The sequence below is a fragment of the Pagrus pagrus genome, assembly GCF_965226575.1.
Source record: "Pagrus pagrus genome assembly, chromosome: 9".
In the NCBI taxonomy this organism is placed as follows: Eukaryota; Metazoa; Chordata; class Actinopteri; order Spariformes; family Sparidae; genus Pagrus; species Pagrus pagrus.
Window position 1 is genome coordinate 11,733,259 of NC_140193.1, and position 23,115 is coordinate 11,756,373.

At 41.7% G+C, this 23,115-nt stretch overlaps 1 protein-coding gene across 1 annotated transcript in view; it reads left to right on the forward strand.

The window, feature by feature from the left end:
- The window catches only part of epha6 (eph receptor A6), a 182,396-nt gene that overhangs the window by 89,060 nt on the left and 70,221 nt on the right, over positions 1-23,115 (forward strand). The window contains exons 4-5 of the mRNA XM_084361638.1: positions 9,480-9,635; positions 13,941-14,276. Of these exons, the coding sequence (XP_084217764.1) occupies positions 9,480-9,635; positions 13,941-14,276 (492 nt within the window). The remainder of the gene's footprint in view (positions 1-9,479; positions 9,636-13,940; positions 14,277-23,115) is intronic.

The following is a 23,115-nucleotide window of genomic DNA, read 5'->3' on the forward strand; positions in this document are numbered from 1 at the left end:
AAACAAGGGATCAGTGCAGCTTGAAGAGGGAATAAGGAATCCATAGGGTGACTGGTGGAGACATCAGGAATGGGACAGTACCATGATGAAAACAGGGCCTGGACAAGCAAGAGAGTCTGGAGAGGGAACAAGAACAGGCGTCACCATGACAGACAAAACCATTGTCCTCGTGATGCGTTATAGCAGTGTTTTTTTTTCAATCCTGTTCCTTGGGACCCCCTGTCCTCCATGTTTTATATGTTTCCCTGCTCCAACACACCTGATTCAAATGATCAGTTCATCATCAAGCTCAGTTGAAGCCCGATAATGAGCCAAACACTGCTTTAGAGCTCTAAATGTAAGTGACTCAAATCCTTTATAAAGTCTCCAACACCTCCCAGTCTGCATGTTGTCAGTGGCAGAGATAGTTAGCTCTGATTGCTCTTGTTAATAGTATTGGATTTTCTTTTTCCACCAACAAAAATGGCATGCATTAAAAGAGCTTATTAACTCTATTACCTGCGATCACCAATAATGAATCTCCAGTAATTGTATCTTATCAGAGCCTGATCCAGTGCAATAAACCACCATGCCACAAAATGCCAGTCTAATTAAACTGAAAAAAAAAATCAATCCAATAGATGAAGTTCAAGTAATTGTGGCACAGGGGTACATAACGAAACAAATTAAGCAGAAATCATGAATGATTTTCATTATTGAATTTATTCAAAGTGGGGAATAAAATCAAAATTAAATAGTTCGGTTGTAGAGAGGGACTCGCTGTTTTCTCTAAATGCCATGTAAGAGATAAACATCAGGGAGCAAGCAGGAGAGGGTGAATACGCGAAGGTGACAGCCACAAAGCACATACAACAGACAGCAGGCTGTAAACATGGAGGCGGCCACGTACACGTGTGCACGTGTTGTGATAGGCGATGTGGAAGGGACATAAGGTCAAATAAGTTTGTATTGCTTCAAGATCATTTCAAATTGAAGGTGCAATATGTAAGAAATTACCACCATATTCCCAGAGTAACTGCTACTAGCTGAAGCTGCTGTTCACTAGTTAGCTCAATTAGCTGTGCAGCTAGCGGTGCAGACTGGGAGCTCTGATCACTGATTCGTTTGTGTTTACACCTTTAGCACGGGAGCTTTGGGCCAGCATGAGGAGGGGCTGGCTGGTTAGCATGCTACCCTCAGTAGATACCTCATCATAACACCTAAATTGTTAATTCTTTACATTCGTGTCAATAATTTTAGTTGATTTTAGAATAGTTTGAACTAAAATTTGTACGTATTGCACCTTTAAGATGAATCTTTAATAACACAGACTCAATGTATCTTATATGATACAGTACAGAGACAGTTTTCATGAATATATCACATAGGGAAAACTTCTAATATAGCAGATGAAATGTAATATAAATAAAAATAAATCATATTGTAAAAAGAAGGAAAGTAGCTCGGCAGAGCTCTGACAAGAGTCTTTAAGATGAAGTTAGTGATTGCTTTATTCTGTCATACCAGGAAGCCGGCTTTCCCTCCTTCACCCTCTGTCGCTAATTGAGCAAACACCATTCTCTACACTTCAGCAGCGATGTGTTGGAGAGACCCACTAATCCTCAAGTGCAAATCAGAGATAGCGCTCACGGCTCTCAGCTAATGAAGAGAGGGAGGACGGCTGATGAGTGAGACAGACGGGCTGACGCAGAGCAGAGAGGACGGCTCTTCATTTCGAGTGTTTGAGAGTTTGTTACTGTTTGTGCAGCGGAAGAGGTGTGACTTCTCGTCTTCTGTCGTGTTACTACTGTAGGTACTGTATATTGAATTGCAGCTGAAAGCAGCGTACTTGTATATGAGAACACAGACTAGTGTTGCTGGCTCGAGGACATAAGAGAACTCAATACTGTTCATCTCACTCATACTGGCAGGCGTTAAGTTTTGTTTGATAGTGAACCCTATCGCATAGCAGGAGCATGGAAAATGTGGTTGTAATTTGAATATATTATGTAAGGAGAAGAAAAGGGACATGGCACGACTATTGTGCTAATATACACAGTATGTGTGGACAAAATGTGTACTGTGTCTGCACAGAGAAAAGCAATAAGGCTTTTATTGTTTCATAGTTTCCATAGAAGGAACACTGAGGAGGGTGATATGTGTGTGGAATGAAACTGGAAATAGGGTCTGCTTCCATTTTTCTTTTTTTTTTCCCATATGCAATAAGTTTCAGGCTGCAGCTCACCTATAACGCCACCATCTCTGCAATGATCTCTCATCCTTTGCATCGCCGCCTTACCACGCTGCCTTTGATTTCAAGAGCTGAACTATTCTGCAACATTTGTTGATGTGGTTCTGCAAGTAAATGCTGCAGAATTGTGCTCCTCTTGGAATTGTTCTTCTTCGCTGACCACCGGGGGAGGAACCCGCCATCATCGACTATCACCGCAAAGAGCCAAAGAGGGACATCTGCGCATGCACACAGAGCTACACAAACGCACACATGCATATACCAGCAGAGGGTCATAATACATATTTTTTGTACATATTTGTATTATGCCAAAATTGGCAAATCACACAAATTCTACATAGTGTTGCTTTAAGTTCATTCAGCTGTTTCCAGAGCAACTGCCACGCCTCTTCATGCTTAAAAAGCAAATTTAGAGACCAGTCATTGCACGGTGAGAGGTTAGGATTCGGTCAAAGATAGTAAGTGTTGATGCATGAATGAATGACAAATTCAGTGTTTGTTGTGCAGCTCAATTTAAATATTGCTTAGATCATGAACGTTTCCTAGATAACCAGACATGGAGGCCATCACTGGACAGTTCAATGCCAATGTTTTTTTCAAATTCTTCTTTTCTACAATACCGGTAAATACAGTATAGCCTATAGATAGTGAATGATTGTGTGTATGGCAGATAAATTATACAGTATGGTTCGAGTCAGGCAATTAAAACACATGATTAAAGAGAGAGATTGTGTTCACAGTTAGGAAAACGCCTGTATTACATAAAAGACACGCTACTTTCTGCACTTCCCTTGAACGTTGGCATTGGTCGCAAATCATTGCATGTGTCATTGTCCGCTGTGGACGTAATTCTTTGGCATACTGGGCTGACAGTTTTCCACAGAAGGTCAACCAGATCTGGTCAGCACCTGTCTTGGGGCAGGGTGAGGAATATTTCACATAGTGTTTACATACTGTTCCTTAAACCTCTCTCAGAATCTATCTGTGCTCAAACAATGCATACCTGCTTACCAAACCAACATGTTTAGCTATCCAACCAGACCAGCACACTGAGCAGAAGCTCCAGCAGATGGTCACACAGTACAGTATAGACAGCGGAGAGACAGGCAGAGGCAGACAGACAGGTCTACTTCCCACACATGGTCTGTCTGCCTGTTGCTCTGGTGTTGTTCAGGTCCAGTGAGTATGAAGCAGCAGGCCTCACCGACCAGTCTGCTGCTTCCTCTGGGTCTCAGGGCTCGGCTCGGCTCAGAGATGTTCTGGATGACTTCCAGATCTCATTAACCTTGGGCTGAGGGCCTCGAGTTAGATCAGAGCCCCGAAGGCCAGTGGGTCAGGATACTATTCTCTCATCCCCGGCTCGGCTTTAGTCTACTGGCCTCAGAGGTGTCTGCAGTGTACGAACAAATCCTCACTCTTTACTGTCAGGTGTCATGTGGAAGGAATCCAAACAGCAGAAAGGTTCAAGATTTTTGTTTCTAACTCTCTCTCTATCTTTCTGAAAAGCATATCTATAAAGGATCACATTTTTACCTAATGTGTTGTAACGTGTGCGGTATACATTTTAAAGGGACAGTTCACCCCAAAAATCCTCTTAGCTGAAGTGGAATCTATCCATCTGTTTGTTTTGATGAGAGTTGCAGTGTTTTGTGAATATCTGCAGTAAAGATGTGAAATATATTGGAACTAGATGGCACACTTGTGGTGCTCTAAGTGCCAAAAAGTGCATTTTAAACACTCAGTTTCATGTAGGAACTATTTTTTATTTGTATTTGTATCGTTGCACAGAAGGGAATGTGCATCTACTCATGGACGAGAGGCTCATGCTCGCATTGGATGCAAAGATTAATGGCGTGCTCTTCAGCTGAGCTGTAACATCAGCCAGCTTGGTTAGCTTAGTTAGCTAGCCTCTCGTCTAAAGAGTTTCATTATATACAAGAAAAGGCAGATATCTCATGGCCAATGACTGCTATATTATATATATATATATATATATATGTGTGTGTGTGTGTGTGTGTGTGTGTGTGTGTGTGTGTGTGTGTGTGTGTATATATATATATATATATGTATACATACAGGTGGGCATAATGTCAGATAATTAGTTCCATAAGTCAACTCAGCAGCTGTGGTTTCCTCTGCATTCCCACATGTTTACTGTCATGTTCTCTGGTGTCAGGATCAACAAACAGATGTTCCTATCATACATCTGTCTGACAGGAAAACATACAGTACAGTACGTTCTCTCAGATTCAATGCAGCCTGAGTACGCTCGATGCAGACAGGCGCACTCTCTTCGTTATTGTGCTACATTTTACAGAAACATTTACATTTTTTAAACAAGTTTAGCAACTGTGTTAATTGTTTTTGTCCATTTGTGGTAATCCTTAAAATATCCACATGTAGTGATACAGCTGCTTTTATAAGATATCCTACTGCATAACAGAGGTTCATAACAACTTAATTTCTTGCCTTATGTGTTCAATGTAAGTGCACTCTAACCAGTGCCTAGTCTTGTACATCTGTATGGATTAGACATCATAGGGAAATTATAAAGGTTTATGGTAAAAGCTGCAGCAGAAGTTATATAGTACATATAGCTGCTCGCCTACTTTTATATAAGGAAAAAATCCTTGTCCTTCATGAATCAGCGGTGAGTACTCTTTTCCAGTCAAAATCTCCAGGCTTCATTCACATTTGACAAGCTGTCAAGTTCAGTTCAATGTGCTGTTTGTCACCGATGTGCGTGTGTGTGTGTGCGAGCGTGTGCGTATACCACCGTGTGTGTGTCCATCCTCGGGTGATGCATGGTCAGCCATTGAACAGCTCCACTGTGGCCTTGGAACAGAGCCTGGCCAGACAGATTGCAGCAGGGTGCCACAAAGGTTCGGAAAGGAACATCCCCTCAGTTCAGCGAAGGTCGGACGGAGGCATCATTAGGTTGACAGAGTCTAAAACAGGGTCCAGCGGGGGTTGGGGGGAGTTGACTGACGGTTTTTAACTCAAGGACGCGCCGGTATCAGAGGTTAATGACGGAGGCAGCCTTGGTACGCCATAGGGGGTGCCACTTATCATACTGATACAGATCGCCTGTGTGCTGCAGCATGTGTGTACGTCACGGCCAATACCAGTTTGAATACTTTTAAGTTCAAGTCATCAGTGGTCGAGATTTAGGATTTTAACATTTTTTTTACAGTCTTTGTCTTACTCGACTGTCTAATATTGGTCGTCAGCACAATTAATGTATAATTTAACAAACAATCCTCAGACAGATAAACGACACACAAAAGAAAAAAGTCATTCAGTTCGACTCACATGCCGCTGTGTGTGTGTGTTCCCGTGAACGTGTGTGTGTCTTAACCTCTTTGCCTCCGTCCTAATTGTCCCCATTTGATCGGAGCAGTCGTGCTTTCGGGCGCTTCCTTGTCCTCCCTACAGCTCCATTTATCACAGGCAGCAATGGAGACACACAAAGGCGCTCGGTGCTTCAAGGTGAATCCCTTCAAATGGCTCAGCTTGTGTTACCTTGTTAAATCGATGTGCTTGGTGACAACCAGCATCAATGGAAAATCTCGCCAGGCTGGAGGATTTCGCACGTCTCTGCGACGCAGACGTGCTAAAGAGGTTGAGAAAATGCTAATAAGTGTCCGTTAGGAGTGTCTCTGTGTGAACTCTTGTAAACCCACAGTTTCTTAGTTTTTTTAATATATATAAAAGAAGCTGTTCATGCCTGAGTCTGTTTGAAGCATTTTAAACAAGTCATAATTTATCAATCAAGCCCACACTGAAGGAGACACTCGCGTCTCCTATCTCCCTCAGCCAAAGCAGACATTACACATTTTCATGCTATGGCGGTACAAAATTCGAACGCACACATTCTTGGCCGACGTTTTCTCTTCGTTCTGTGAATTTTTAATACAGAAAACTTGGATTTGATGGCAGCGTGTGTGTTTTGTGTGGCTGTGAATCCAACAGCAAGCCTCTTCATTACACGCTTTCATACACACAGCTCCTGGAATAAGTTCAGCTGTCAGTGCTGGATTAGAACAAAAACAGACTCATTCTGGCAACATTTTCCATGCACCAAGCCGAGGTGTTTAAAAAGCGCTCTCTCTGTTAGGAAAGAGTACAGAGATTTACAGCTTCAGACACTCTTTGTTCTTAGTGGTTAGACTGAAACAGTGTTTCTTCTAACTTTAAATGTCATATTAATCTATTGAAATGTTTTCAATGTATTCCTTTCACAGCTGACACTTTGACGTGTCATGGTGTGAAATCACAGGTGTAAAAATCACAACTTTGCACGTTTGCTTCGTCAAAATGTCTTCTTTGAAAAAGACGTGATGAATATAACAAAGAAGTTATCTTATCTAAATAATTTGGCCTCAGTTTAAACAAAGCTACATTCGGTGGAAATGTCAACTGATAGAAGACAAGACTTCTATTTAAAAGTAGTGAGAAACAAAAGTGTGAATAAAGTTATCGAGAATAAATGGTCAGAGCGGTATTTTCTGACCCTTACAGTCCAGCATGTCTTCTTATAATGTTGTGTGCGTACATGTCTGTTTATCTCATCGTGACATGCAGCCTCTACAGGTGCAGAGTGTATTTGCATTCCCATTTCAACGTGCTTTATATTTAGCCACTTGTTTATCCAGGGTAGATTTGGCACATGGTACTCATATGCAGGTGCTTCCACTTTTACTGATCAGGCCTCTCCTCTTGGCCCCGTGCAGATTTCACTCACAGTGTCGCACATCTTGCCAGATCCGTGCTATTTGCGTTATAATATCATAGTTATACCTTTTTAGGCCTTATTTGTTACATCAGGAAAAGCACAGGTGTTACTTATAACATTAACAGTCATTATGTTTAAGTGTCCCATCGTTTATTGTATCATTTAAACCTGTGCTTCTCCTGCTGTGACATTTAAAATCTCTTCTGGTAAAGAAGGTTTATACACTGTGCGTTTGGTGAGTATATTAACCATGATGTTTTTCTATCAAAGCAACATTATTTAACTTTTTTACTGTAAAATAACGGCTTTAAAATCATTTTGATGGTACAGTGTCTTGTAATAGGGTGAATGGTGTCTCTAGCCCTAGAGACTCCGCATTATTGCTGCAACGAAGGCTCGCCTTCACGCCGCCTTTGTTTGTTCACACTGAACCAAGCAGCAGAACCAAAGAGAGGCGTGACGGTACAAGACGTTGACATCCTTGTATTTTCTGTATTTTTCAAGGTAAATACATGTATCGGCCAACTTTTTATAATCATATGGAAGCGGTTACAATGTCTAACTATATGACATAGTTATGTTTTTTGCTCAAAATGATATAAATACATAATCGCCATCAGTAAACAGCAGACCCTGTCTGGCTCTCTCACTCCAGGGGAGGGATGCTGTCTCAGTGGGGAGGGCTGACAATCGAGGTGATTTTTTGCCAGAGACAGTAATTGCAACAACACAATAGTGGAAGGAGACAAAGGTTAAAGTTTTTTGCTCTGAAACGCGTTACATAATCACCGCCATTCAACTGCAGGAGCTGCCTAGCTCTGCTGCCGGGGACAGATGCTGTTTTTCGGGCGGTAATGTGTGAAGACTCGGTAGGACAGACAGAATGACAGAATGGCTTTTCCACGTATGGATGCAGTATTTTTTTCCTCATATAAGTTGCCAAAGACAACCACTTACCACATTACTGTTGTTTGGTCCTGTAATGTTGCTTTGTGGGTTGAAGTGTGGGACTTCTCTCTTTTATTCGATGAGTGAAGGATCTGTTTAGTTGTCAGACTGTGAACAGACCGACACACCCCTGTTCCGCTGTCTCGCCTCCGCTGCGGCTCTGATACTACCTCCAGAGGCTGGTCAGAGCCTGAGCGAAGCTGTCCCCGCTCTCCGCATCTGCAACTTTCACACAGACGGCGAGGCGAAGTATTGGCGCATGATTCCCGCAGTGAGAGGGCAGTGTGAACTATCACTTGTTTCTGCACTATATAAGTTCAGTGAGAGGGTAGGATCACAGCGTTACATACATGTTAACTTCAACGTACCAGTTTCAACACATAACATTGTTATGACGTCCTTAGTTTTTTGAGGGGGTTTTGGTGTTGCACTCAGAAACTGTGATGCCAATTTCCACATAATGTTGCTTAAATGTCTTAAAGGCCTTTTATCACACATTTTTTATAGCAGGAAAAGCATAGTACTTAAAACATTAACAGCCATTTTTGTGTGTGTGTCAGTAAGCCAGCTATTAAACCATAATTTATTTGATCATTTAAGCCTGTATTTTTCCCACTGCAACTTTTAAAATGTCCTCTGAGAAAAAAGCTTATTTCACCGTGCATTTGGTTGGCACATTGGCCAAATTCTGTGAGCACCTTTTGTTTCTTTTGTTGCAACTTTTCAGAAATCTCTGACGCCATGAAGCCTTGGAAGACTGGAAACCCAAAATAGAAATAAAAAAAATAAATAAAAAAGATCTGCTCATGTTCTCTTTTCAAATGAAAAACCGTTGATTTATAAAACAGTTTTATATGTACTTTTACGAATGAACAAGTGAACCACAATAAAGATGAAACCGTCCAAAAAAACTACAACAAATTCACCCTCAGACATGTGTAACGTGATATATTTGTTTTGTATCAAGGAACCCTTCAGCCTTTCGTTACATTTCCCTCAGCTTTGATTATTTATTAAGAAATAAACATCAGCAATCGGCATTATCAGCATCCTCAGGATTAACCCTGAAAAATGTGTTATGCATTGCGTTTTGATTCCACCTGAGAAAAAGGGATGAACTCTTTAAAAAAAGAAAGCATTCATAAGTGAAGTCATGAATATACATTGTGTGTCTTTGTGTGTCCGTCAAGCTCTAAATCATACTTTTGAATACTTTGAGTAAAAGTTCTCAGCGGAGCAGATGGTCTCATTATATTTGAGTGAACCTTGCTGCATCAATTTCCATATTTGAAAGAAAACCTGATTTTAATGAATGTGTTAAAAGTCGTTAATGCTCTGAGATATGAATTTCTGATAAATACTAGACAAAGTTAGCATAACTGATGATGCTCAAGTCATGAATCCATGGCAGACGACTCAAACGCCTCCTGTTGATTGACATTCATGGCAGCGATGAATGTTTCCCCTGCGTCCTCATGTACATTATGTGTGCACGTTTCAGTGTGATATTTTTACCTGTGCTGCCACTTCTCACACCTTGTCATACTGTCTCTCTGTCATCCCCAGCGTGCCACCCAGGTTTCTACAAGGCGTACGCTGGAAACATCAAGTGTTCAAAGTGCCCTCCGCACAGTTTCAGCTATGGAGAAGGAGCCGCTATCTGCCGCTGTGAGAAGGGCTTCTTCAGGGCCGAGAAAGATCCTCCAACCATGGCTTGTACACGTGAGTATAGGCGCAAACGAGGCTCACTCATTTAGCACGAAACCACATACATGTACAGGGTACTCCACCCAGTGTGGGTGAGTTATTGCTTCATTTCTCGAGCTGGTGGATTACTTGAGCCGTCTCTCAATATTCGCCGCGGCTTTAAATCCAGTCTCGTCTTCCAGGACTTATCTGGTGTGAAACTGTACATTAGAGAGCCTCTGGGTGAATTACACGGCTTTTGTTCAGCTGCCTCGTCCTCATTGATGATTCACTGACTGTCATTACGACTTCATATTTGCATTAAATTACAGTTTAACCGGACTAATTCTCCTTTAATTAAAAAGCCATTTAGCTGTCAGTGAGATAGACGGGGGCCACGACTGAGAGCTCTACAGGGCGGAAGAGTGTATTTGTCTTTTATGGCAAGACGGAGCCAAACCATGGTGGAGAGGCTGTGGGTTTACAGTTGGCTGCAGGATGCAGTGTTTGAAGAGGAAATCTTCAGAAAGGCTCTTCATACAAGGTTTTCATCTCTAAATTTACACTCACATGATGCAACGCTTACTCATAGAAATCCACACTTTTAAATCTACAGTCTCTCCAGTGGAATAGCAGTCTCTCACTGTTAGATAGCTACTAGATCAGTTAATCCCTTAATTTACTGGTTTATAGCAGTTTTAGGTTTAGGAGTGAGAGGGTAGCTCACCTGGTAGTTCAACCCATGGCTTCTTGCTGCCTGTCATCCCCTCTCTCTCGTTCACCCATTTCCTAAAATCTTAAAAATAAGGTTTAGATATGCTTTGTATTTCAAGATCTATATCTCCTTAAACTCCTTTTTTATAAACCTCTACATATTAAGATAAAGATATTAGACCAATAAACAGGCTAAATTCTCAGTATATTACATTTTGAGGATTGCTCTGAGCTAAGATGTGAAAAGATGGACACCAGGCTCAAAACACAACCTTTTTTTAAGATGCATTGATGGAGAAAGATAGTTAGATAGATTGCTTGTTGAGTGTTGCTCTGATGCTTTGGGCTGGGCTGGCCACCAACCCTAAGTATCACTGTTTGACTGAGGGCTGAGACTCATCAATCAGCTATCTTATATATCGCACCTTTAATGCCTTGTTCAAGGGCTTCTCAACAGTTGGTGTTGAACTCAGTCGTCCACACAAAAACCGTTCAAAGGTCACGTCTTCCTCCCTGTACAAGCATGCACTGTGCGGGACTTACAACTCAGCAGACTATGAGGAGTTCACTACATGGGTGCCTGGTTATTCGTTAAAATGGAGGAGCAACCTCAGGAACATTAATAATTGGCAAGGCGGACTGGACGTCCTCCAACAGAAGAAGTTGTAATCTAAAACATATTCCACCAGCAGTTTTGATTAGTTAGACTGAAGGCATAGGAGTATAACTGGGTGGATCGGGACAGGAAATGATGGGCAAGGAGAGGAGCGACAAACCCACAGATGGAGGGATGAAGTGGGGCGGGTTAATGAAAACTGGCTGCACTGTCTCAAGTTAAGTTTTGGTAAACTCATCAAATAGGTCAGTAAATCCTATGTTGCATTTGAAAAACATGCAGAATTATGCTTATGCGTGTGTGTTTACCCTCCACTACTTCTCAACAGATTAAAGTGATGCAAATGCTAATGTTGAATAGCCACGTTAGACTTAATGGAGTCTCAACGTTGACTCAACGTGACAGAAATACATAAATTAGATACTTTACTAGAACTTATAATGTATAATAGAATTAAATGGAAATTTAAATGTATTTGATAAAACAAAGTCAGTGTTTTAGGGAAATAGATTTTTTGAGTGACAAATCAACTCAACATCATGATGACAGTACAATCCCACTTTTAGCTACTTGAAAGAATAAACTTGCCCACAAAAATGAAAATCCAGGGGTTTGCGCCAATCCTTTAAGCATAGAAGCTGCATTGATTTGGTCTTAAAGAGGGAGCGACTAATGGCTTTTCTCAAATTGATTTGGGATCTTGGAGCCTCTGGAGACTCGTATGGAGCCACACTTTTCCTATGTTCATTTTTCAGCCCCGTAGTAGCAGTTCAGCTAAATGGCGTGTTTCTCACCTTTATTAACAGTCGTCTGAAAACACAACTCCTGCGTGGACTGACAGATTGTGATTAACAGCCAAAGAAAGCTGTGGCAAACGATCAGTGACGTGTTTGACAGACGCAACTCAGCGGGAGGTCCAAAAACGTGTGACTTTTTTAATTGCTTGTTTTTGTCAGCCGCTGAAAGAAGGTGAATATCACTGATATACGCTGCTTAAATATAATCACCTGACTGCAGGGACTGTGAGGTGATCGGTTCATTTTTAATAGGACATAAAGTGGGGTAACAAAAAAATAGTATCGCTCCCCCTAACTGAATAATGGCGATGCATTTGCTCCACTCAGGTGCCCATGTAGACTATCACATCTATCCTAACAAGCTGTGAGCTCTGTTTACTCGCATAATGCATTTTAATCAGGAGCTTGTAGGCCAGAGCATAAACTATTTGCTTGATGTCTAAGTATAAAAAAGAAAAAAAAAAGAAAAGGGAGATTGAAGACTGGGGGCTTGAGAGGAAGACAAAGGTAGAGAGCAAGAAAGAGAGGATGTCACAGGAGGAGAGATAAAGGTGGAGAGAAAGTGTAAAGACTGGATGGAGAAGACAGTGAAGAGAGAAAGGGAGGAGGGTGCTGATACCAATCTCCCCCTAGAGGAGAATAGAAGCTGATTGATGGCAGTGGGGTTGCTCTGCGGGAGGGGAAGGTGGGTGGATTCTCCTCGATGGAGAGAATAGAGGAGGTGAGATAATGGCCGATCGAGGCAGGAGGAGATAAAGAGAGGGGGAATGGACATACGCTGACAGCAGTGGAGGAGGAGGAGGAGGAGCTTGAGTGTCTGCGGAGATTTTTAGCAAAGGTAGGGAGGGAGAGGGATGGAGGGATGGTGAAGGAGAGGGAAATATCCCATTGTCTAGGCAGACAGTGAGCTTGGCAGGACGGGAGTGTTCAAATCCCTCAGGCCTTTTAACTCCACCCTGTTGACAGCTGGCTGCCTGCTACAGCACAACACTTACCCGGACACACAAACACACATCCAGAAAGCACAAAAGTGAAATTTAAGGGAGGTGAAATAACTCAGAACATGTACTGTGCTAGCGAGGAATATATTAGAAGAGCTATGTGGAACAGCGGTAATATGTGATATTAAAAGTTTTTCCGGGGTGTGGATTGCTATAGAATAACGACACCATCTGCGTTTATATTGGTTCTGTTTAAACCTCGTTTTCACCGTGCAACTGGGCACAACGTCTCCTGGGAATATGAATGCCATTTCTATTTGCATTCACGTCTCCATTATAAACTAAAGTAATGAATAAACTCAAAGTTGTTACTCTGATGAAAATGGAAAGCAATTTGGTTTTCTTTTGTGGCACCAAGAATAATACCACCGGGAAAAGTTTGGATGCACTACGTCGTTTTGGGGAAGAAGAAAAAAGGAGATGAGATGAGAAAAAAATCTTCACTGATTCATTGTCATGACGAAATAAACTGAGTAAACAAACTTTCCTCAAAGGGCAGAACAATTTCATACTGTTTTTCTTTGTTTATATTCGCAGGACGCTTCGTAGTAGCCACCTTTCTAGCTTCAAACAGCACTCTGGGGATCTTATTCCCCTCTGAGGATGGCTTGTTTACTCAGTTATGGAAATACATCAAATAACTCTTTCTGAGTTTGTACGATGACCTAATTAATATTGTTATTAAATCTTTTCTGAGTTTGAATGTACTTTTTCACAACTGCGTAGTGCGCTTCAACGTAACAATTTGCAATGTGCTCTTTAAATATAGATCAACAGGCACTGGTGGACTTCTTGGATGCCCCATGGATAAATATGGTGTGTCACAACTTTCTGTGCGCTGGTGGTTGATGAAGGTTTTGCAAAAGCAGGTCTGGAAGACAGGATGCCAGAATTTCAATTTTAAATTGAGAATTGTGTGTCTGGACTTTTAAAGCATTGGAAAGCAGAAAACTAAAAGGCAAGGTTATATCAGTATTGAGCTATAAACAAAGGCAGATTGTGAAAGAAAAAAATGTCCTCATTTATCTTTTGACAGAGCTTCATTTGGGTAAAAAAAAACAGCTCCATTTTTCATGTCTCAATCTCTAAGCCCATGACCTTAGGTTGAAGCCTGACGTCTGGTGCAAAGTCAACACCAACAACCCAACATGTATCTTCTCTTCATGACATCAGCTAAAGCTTACAAAATGATTTATGTATTCACTCATTTCAGGCCCTCCATCTCCTCCCCGCAACCTGATGTTTAACCTGAACGACACCAGTCTGATGCTGGAGTGGTCACCGCCCAGCGACACCGGGGGCCGCCGCGACCTCACCTACAACGTCCAGTGCAAGCGCTGCGGCCCCGAGCCCAACCACTGCCAGCTCTGTGAGGAGGATCTCCGTTTCCTGCCGCGACCTCTGGGCCTGACCAACGGCACCGTCACTGTCGTGGACTTCTCGGCACACGCCAACTACACCTTTGAGATCGAGTCCCTAAACGGAGTGTCTGACTTGAGCTCCTTCCCTCGTCAGGTGGCCATCATCACCGTCAGCACTGATCAGGGTGGTGAGTGCTGATTATTTTAATTTTACTAGATGATTACAGATACTTACAGTATATTTTATGTTGCATTTAGTGCAACACTGCTATCTTTATGAGTTGATCCTTCCCGTTATGCATTTTAATGTCAGGTGAGGTAAGTCTAACTTCTTTTCCGGCTCTTTCACACCGCTCTCTTAATCCTCTGAGGTGTCCATACATGTGTATCAACACGCCGCATCTGTACATATAGGAAAGAGATGTGTCTCTTTGTTGGATTCACGCAGACAGTCCAGTTCAATCCGTCATAATGCCGCCGCCTGAGTGATGAACACAAACACATCGCTGCCTCTCCATCTCCTATATGCCGGCAGAATAACTGAAACGCCAAACAGATTTTAGTGAAGACTGATGGAAGTTAGGCCAAGAGCCAGCAAACACCTCATTATTTTTGGCAGGAACAGCGCTACCATATGGCAAGAGCATTTCATGTTTGATTTCATGACTCATGAACCCTGAAGGATAATTAATTGTTTCCTGGATCTGTAGCACAGACTACAGAACTGTTGAGAAACCATCGCAGATTTTTAAAGGCACCCTGGGGAGTTTTAAACCACTATTAGCAGTGTGGAGCAATGTTTTTTTGTGAGTGGGTCGCTGTTTGTTTGGCCCAGAATAGATACCATTAACTTTTGATCAGGATACAGGGACAGATCATTTTTTCTCCCTTTCTTTAACATTGTGAGACGCCATTTTCAACATTTTCGTTAATTTCTCAGGGACTTACGCATGGATTTTGAGGTATATTTAGGTGATTGGCATCTAAGGGACTGCTGGGCCTTGGCGGAGGTATGCGCTCTACTGAGTGCCATTCTAGTTGATCATGACATCATTGAAATGTTCCACACTTTCCTAATCCTTGTGTGTCTTTTGTAAAGGGAAAGTTTGCATGCTTTCCTAACTACACAATCTTTCCCGTCGTCGTGGTATGTACCCTGTGATGCAGCAGAGAAAGACAGGCCTATATCTGTGTCAGAATAACATTACAGTTAATATTCCTCTAGTGCTTTTATTTTTACTTAACTGCAGCTCTAAGCCAAGGAGAGAGGTTGTCTCTACCTAGCTACCTGCTCCGAATAAGGTTTTTATGCTGAAAGGCCCGTATTTCCTCTGGGACGTGGTTTGATGCGGAGAACGTTTATGCTTTTAATTTGTGATTTGCAAACACTGTGCTTTCTGTTTTTCTACCTCCTCCCTCTCCTATCCTCCCCTGACTCTTCCCCCCCTTTTTTTCCTATTCATTGTTTGTCCTTCTCTCTCTCTCTCTCTCTATCTATCTCTCTCTCCTCTTTCCAAACATTTTTCTTTCTTCTTTCTTCTCTCCTCCCTTCTTTCTCTCCTTCCCTTCATCCCCGTGTTGCTGTGGGAGTGCGGGAGAAATACATTTTCTCATACAGCCAAAACACATTAAATGCATTATTCTATGTCACTGGGGACAGCTCGAGCCTTTACAGGTAACTCAATGGTACACGCAGCCTTTTTATTTCATTAGGATGCCCAGTTTAGCACATAGTCATGGCAGGTCCCCGAGCTGTACACGAGACCCATTTCATCACTAATATACCCAGCTGCAGCTCTTTAAAATGCTCAAGGGAGGACGGAGATTCCTGGCCATCAGCCAGCCGTAAACAGCCCGATGATGTATTTCACCAATATCACCTTGACAGAAACGAGAGTTTGGTTGGTGTCATTCAGGTGCCATTCGATCGAGGTTATTGATCACACACCTGGTTGTAATGTGTGTGTGTAATTTACATGGCTAGTGGTGGTTTTAGATCCTCTACTTAAGTATAAGTATAAATACCATGGTTAAAAAAACACTCTTTGTTTCAACACATCATTATGAAGTAAATGCAGTAACTCCAAAATAATGACACCGCTGGCATTTAGATAAACCTCGCTTTCATTTTGCAATTATGATTGCCGACGGGCGCGAAATCTTCCGGGAAAATGAAGGCTGACTGGCGATGTAGTAAGGCTGGCAGCTTGGCACCATTTCTATCTGCTTCCACGTCTCCATCGTAGACTAAATGAAACTATAAACTCACACTTTGTTCTGTGTTGTTGGTTGTTGTTACTCTGAGGAAAACAGAAACAATCCAGTTGTCAACAGCAATACTTGGAAGTAGTACAAAAGTAGAGCCAGCATCATGTTTTCATTATGTAGAAACGCACCTTCGAGAGTCATATCGTTTGCATTATTGGATAGTATTGCTTAATGTTGTGATTTGTCAATGTGTGGTCACTTTAGGTACTTTACACACTGCTACTTCAGCTCCTCATATGTTTTGAATGTGAAATCTTAATCAGAGAAACTAAAGCTGTCAGTAAGTCTTTCTGAAATGCAGTGAAGTAGAAAGTAGAAGTAAATGTTCTTATTTACATTTCAATCACTGCGGGTAGTTATTAATGTTAGCAAATAATGAACAAACAAATCCTTCTTGATCCTGCCTACTGTAGCTGTTCCCAGACATGGAAAATCTATCACAAATCTGAACATACAGGAAAATACTTCACACATTTCACAAAATCTGACTTTGTTATGTGAAACTTTTCGTTCATTTGTCAAAAAAACCCAATCACTTGTGAAAATGTCCACATCAGATGTGACGTTATTTTGTTTTCACATGTTAAAATGTTTGTTTGCTTGATAAAAAGCCAATCACGTCTGGAATTGTGTGAAAATATCTACTTCACATGTGAAGGTGCACATTTCACTTGATTTGTTTTCCACATGTTGAATTTCTGATCCACACGTGGCAAAAAAAGCCAATCACTTGTGATTGTTTGACATTTACATGTGAAAATTATACCTCATACGTGAATAAAGTCAATCACTGTGACATTATCTTCTTTCTTTCACATTAAAATGTTTTTTACAAGTGAAAATAGCCAGTTTCATGGGGAAGTATTCCTTTAACACTTTAAATTGTGATTTTAACAGGTGAAAAGGCATTTTTGACACTTTGTAAGGGAAACTCCTCACATTCTCAGCTTTTGTATATTACAAAACTAACTGGATGTGGAGCCATCGCACCCCTAAACTCAGCGACAAAATCTCCCTCTATTGTGAAGAAGTGCAGCTTTGCCCTGGAGTGCTCGTTGCCGAGATCATTAAGAAGCACTGAAGAGCCGAATGCTCGACTCACCGCGGGCTGTAGTTCCTGTACATACTCGACACTTCCTCTGCATACAGAACTGCTTCCCGTATGCAGAATCATTCTCGCCCTTGTTGTTTATTGGCCAGATGTTGTGTTACAGTGTTGTTGATAGACTACATGTACCAGTTCTGTGTTTTGTTGTGTTGGTACAGATTCTTTCATCTCCAGTTAATTCTTATTTCTGCTTTGCCGATGATACAGTGTGTTGAGTAACTCTGTTCGCCACATTTCCAACCTTGTTCTTCACCGTACAGTCTAACTTCTTATTTTCACACCTCAGCTAGGAGCTAATTTCAAAGGATTTGTGACTGAGGTGGAGATTAACATATAAGACCTGCTGCTTCTGTTGTGGATGGAGGCGGATGATGCACGCATACAGATTGCCCACACAGTACCAATTACTCCACTTGAAAATCATTGTTTCTAGTTTTATTTTTTTTATTTTTTTACAGTATTGCACTTTTTTCCATATAGAGCTTAACATATAATTATTTACAGATTAGGGCAGTGAGTGTACTGCATCAGTCACTTAAACTCAAGCTCATGTCTATTTGTGTGAAATGTACTGAATGTGAGGAGCGTCGTTATTAACAGTGTTGGCTCCATAAATCACTCTTTGGCCAGGTGTTGAGTTAGCCCATGGATAGAGATTGTTTGCCGTGTGGAGAAGTTACAGGAAAGGGAGAAACCGAAATGTTAATCCTGCAACAGAATTGTACAGCTGTGCTTTATAAGAATGCTATATGGATTATAGTATTATAATACTATCAACACCATGCCACTCAGCAGCGTGGTACTGTATAGGCATATGGAAAGGGCAGTGATGAGCTTAGTCTTATACTGCAAATCCTAAATTAGACACCTTCCTCCAACACTGTTTCAGCTAGAGAAAATAATTCAGCCACCTCCCCTGTCTGGGCTCCCTGACTTCAGAGAAACCAGCTTGTTGCTGTACAGTCGCTGGTATGAACTCCACCAGTTCTTGGGAAATGAACGAGACCAGTGAATCAAACTCGACAAATACATGTGATGTATAAACATCACCTGTATACTTGAGGAAAAAGTCTTAAATTGTCTGATATTAAATGTGCTCAAGTATCAAAACTAATTTTATGTCAATAAATGTACTCAAGTGTCAAATGTACAAGTAAAAGTGAATATATTGTACATATATACAGTATATATTATCCAAAGGCTGATACACTGTCACTGTCTCTGATGCAGCATCCAGTATGAAAAGAAACTAGTAACTAAAGTTATCAAATAGAGGTAGTGAGTAAAAAGCACAATATTTGCTTTCAAAATGTAGTGGAGTGAAAGTATACAGAAGTAGAAAATGGAAATACTCTAGTAAGGTACAAGCACCCAAGGTACAGTATTTGAGTAAATGTACTTAAAATGTAGTTAAATTCTACCATACTTCATACTTTGACTATGCTACATTTTCCAGGCAAATATTATACTTTTTACTCCACTACATCAATTCAGTAACTTAGGTTACTAGTTACTTCACAGATTACATGCGGCATCAGAGCCAAAAAAAACACAGATTCTCGTGATCAGTAATATGTTGAATCTATCTGATCACCAGTCGACCCATAATATACAGTATATACATACATGTAAGTATATGTATACTTTACTTTTACTTATACTTTTGATAATTAAGTACATTTAAGATCAGATACTTTAAGACTTTTATTCTAATGCTATTCGTATGGGCGACTTTGACCTTTACCAAAGTAATATTTTAACACGATATCTTTACTTTTACTCAAGCGTGACTGTGTGGTACTTTTAACAACACTGTGTATATGTTAGAGTCCTGCAAACACTGACTACCAGCAGCTGTAAGATGACACTTTAAACCATTAAAAAGGTTAAAATTGTTCATAAGGTCAGCATATTCACTCAACTCATAGATAACCATGCAACCCTTCTCAGGAAAAGCACAACTTGCACACTGCAGTGATCGGTTTTCCTGCGACTGCAGTGATATGCATACATACAAACTCTTTTGCACATATGCATCCCAAGACACATCGACGTAAACCTCTCCGTGATTGGATTGTCTGGGAAGGAAGCACAGGAAATTCTAACGCCATTAGCATAGCGTCGCCATCAGCAGAAATGAGACAGCCATGTGAATTTCTGTGTGTTGTGAGGAATATTTAGAGTCTCCTGTAATAATGTACGCTAGCCATAGATAAATTAGACTTTGTCATTAAAATGCAGATGGCCGTTTTGGTAAATGCTTTGTGCCAGTGAGGTTAATATGTGATTTGTTGTGCCTGTGATGGGCTGGCTTGGGACAACACACACAAACACACACACACACACACACACACAGCACTGTACACATGCATGAGTGGCGTGGAAAAGCTAAGGCCTATGATAATTTCCTGTCAGGCATAACCTTTTCAATATTTTGTGATTCACACAGTGAAGCTCATCTGATGTATGCACAAGCATCAATCTTTCGAACGCACACACACACATGCACACATAGGCTGAGACTCTGTGTGTGGAGAATTATAAAGAATAAGGATTAACAGCAGGGGAGTGTCTTGGCCTGGAGTAAATCCCCTCATATTTGGAGAAATGGGGAAAGAGTCGGGGGAAATTATGTGTGCGTTTGCAGTTGCCGGAGTCGGCACCGGGAACGTGGCGCTGGCGTGATCTGGCAGACTTAGAAGTTCACTGTGAGCTTTAGTGGCGGGGGAAGTTCACATTCACCAGAGGGGTCTTTTTTTACAGCTTAATAGAAACTGTGAAGGCCATCAACAGCAGGCAGAAACAGGAGAAATCACAACCTCCCACAAGCTGCACCTAAGAGAAAAATCTCCTGATCCTACCCCAATCTACTGCACATTCACTCTTCTCCCAAACATCACACAAAAGGCGTAATTTCCCAAGTGCTGCCTTGCTCAAGGGAGGCTTGGGTGCCACCCCAAAGTAGGTGACTGGGTCAGGAAGAAGAGAGAAGAGCCGGAGGCAGCTGGAGGACAAGTAGCAGCTGGATGAGGATGTGGAAGGTTAAGTGAACAGAAGAGAAGTGAAATGAGGGAGTAAGCCTGAGAGGTAAATAGACAGAGAGAGAGAGAGAGAGAAGTGCTGTGAATGTGGAGAGCAGAGAGGAGAGCAGGACAGAGACGGATGAAGTGACAGAGGAAAAGAAGAGGGTGAAAGAACAGAGAAAATGAGAAGCGCAGTATGAGAAGATGATTGAGTGAGAAGGGGATCGAGAGAGCAAAGAAGTGGGTGACAGGATGAAAAAGAGGGTAAATTAGCCGACAAGAAATGTGGGCAGAGGATAAAGAGAGAGCGGGGGAAGAGACGCAGACACACACAGACATCTGGGCACTTGTGTGTGAACACTGTGAAAACCGTTCGCCTCGATGGGATATTCGATTCAAGTGACCATCCCAACTATTGCAAGTTATTAACTTCGACTATTCATATTCGGTAAAAAAGCACTCATACCGAAACACAGACCGAGAGAAGTACATAGACTCCAGACTCATTTTGTCAGCTTGGTCTTGTAGGTCCTTCTCCCTGCATTGCTTGAAAAGTAGAAATATACTTCAGCATGATGCGGGTCGTGACAGCACCACCACACAGATGCTTCAACACCTCTTGTTTAAAATGTACTTTACACTTCATTCTACGGAGGAGTCTAGTTTTCTGACCACTGATTGTCTTCGTCAAGTCGTGATGAAATGCTTTTAGTTCATTATAACACAAAAAAGCATGCAAAAAAATGAAAGTTATATATGTTATGTGACTTGTAATACATATACCTTCTTTCTAGATCAGGCATGAAGGATAAATTCACCCAAAAATTTAAATTAGGTCGTGATCTACCCACCCTAATGCCGATGGAAAGTCGGGTGAAGTTTTGTAGTTCACAAAACATTTCTGGACCTTCAAAGCTAAACACAGCTGAGGACTTGTTTTAAGCGTTAAAATAATAATAATAATAATAAAATGGCTCCAAACAGCTTGTTTGGCAGAATCTCCCGTAGCCCCAACATCCCAAATCGATTTGAAGAAAACGTTATTTCAACCTTTCACACATGAGTTGCTGCAGACCCACTTCAGACGGGGTGCACGCTAACGCTCTTAGCTTTGCAGCTACAGTGAGAATTTCAACGTTAATGGCCATATGTGAGTGGATTGTAGCAGAGGTGAAAAAATGAGACCTCTCCCGTCCCTCTCAGTTTCCTATAAGAGTCTGTGGACAGCTCGTTGAAGTTGTTTAATGCTGCTGGACTGTGGATTTCTTTGTGAAGGACTCGAGTTTCCACAACAGTCGATGTGACTTTATGCACATTCTCAAGCGCCTCGTCTCCGCTAACAGAGAGCAACAGCTGCTAACCTTAGTTTAGAAATGAAGTCCACTAACATAAAGTAACACCCGGCTTTCAGCTCAACACAGAAGTTCGACATGGCCCCTTTAAGTTGACTGAAAAGTTCAAGTTAGCTTCTCTTTGTTCACTCAGTGTGTGTTTGTTTGCTATACATGTGTGCTAAGATTCTGTAAATCAAACCAAACATGCATCAGGATGAAAGCTGAGATGTGCAGCAACGTGCGTTTACAGCACATGGACAGGGCAGTTTCAGAAATAATCGCCCGATTTCATAATGCGATCTCGGAAATAAGCGGTGAGAGGGGGTGGACAGGTGGATGACTACAGAAAGAGGGAAAAGGAGGAGAAGGAAGAGGATGAAGAGGAGGAGGAGAGGAAATGGCCTAGAAAACAGGAGAGTTGCTTTAATCACAGGAAGCAGCTGGGTAATTGTGTATGTCACTGAAAGCAATCAGAGACAGATCGGCTTCTCAGTTGCGGCGACACATCAGAAACATTCTCGCAGCAACTTGAGAGGCTCTAATCAGGCAGTCTTTTGTAGATGAAAAGCCGGTGGGTTAAAACTAACAATCTCGGATCTGCATGATGATATGGAACAACGTGGGAGGAGTGCTGCTCATTGACTTGGCATTGACTGCGAGTGTCCAGATCGTTTTCATGTGTTTCACTCACCTGGAGGCAGATGCGGATGCTGTGCAGCCTGAGATCCATCGAACAAAACCGGAGTTTGTGTGGGAGCGTGCGCGTAACTTCGGGGTTAATGTGATTATTGTTATACAACTGAATGAAAGCACACAATCAAGCCTGTACATAACTGGCATGCTGCTCTTGATGGGTTTAATTGTTCATGAAGCTGATTGCCTTGGCTTTAACCATCACTACCTTTATCATCTTCGTCCGTCGTCTGCTGTAGCCCGTTAACGGTGCGAACCACACAGATATGCCGACGCCGTGCATAATCTAAAGACTTCGACAAAATCTAAATTGATTTGAGAATGTGTTTACCCGGCAATGCAAGCTCACTACACCTTGCACACACAGAGTTTGGAGTTAATGGTGTGCAGATTAGTGTGAAGTAATGAGGGATTAATGAAAATGATGATTCGATGATAAACCTGAAGATGTTGGTGCAAAAGGCGCAGGGATGTTACTCGTTACAGAAGACCTTATCCACACTGTGTGGCTCATATTGTATTTGTCAGTATCGTCTGCAGTATTATCAAGATATAATTTAGTGTCATGGCAACATCTTCCATTGCACATAGATCACTACAA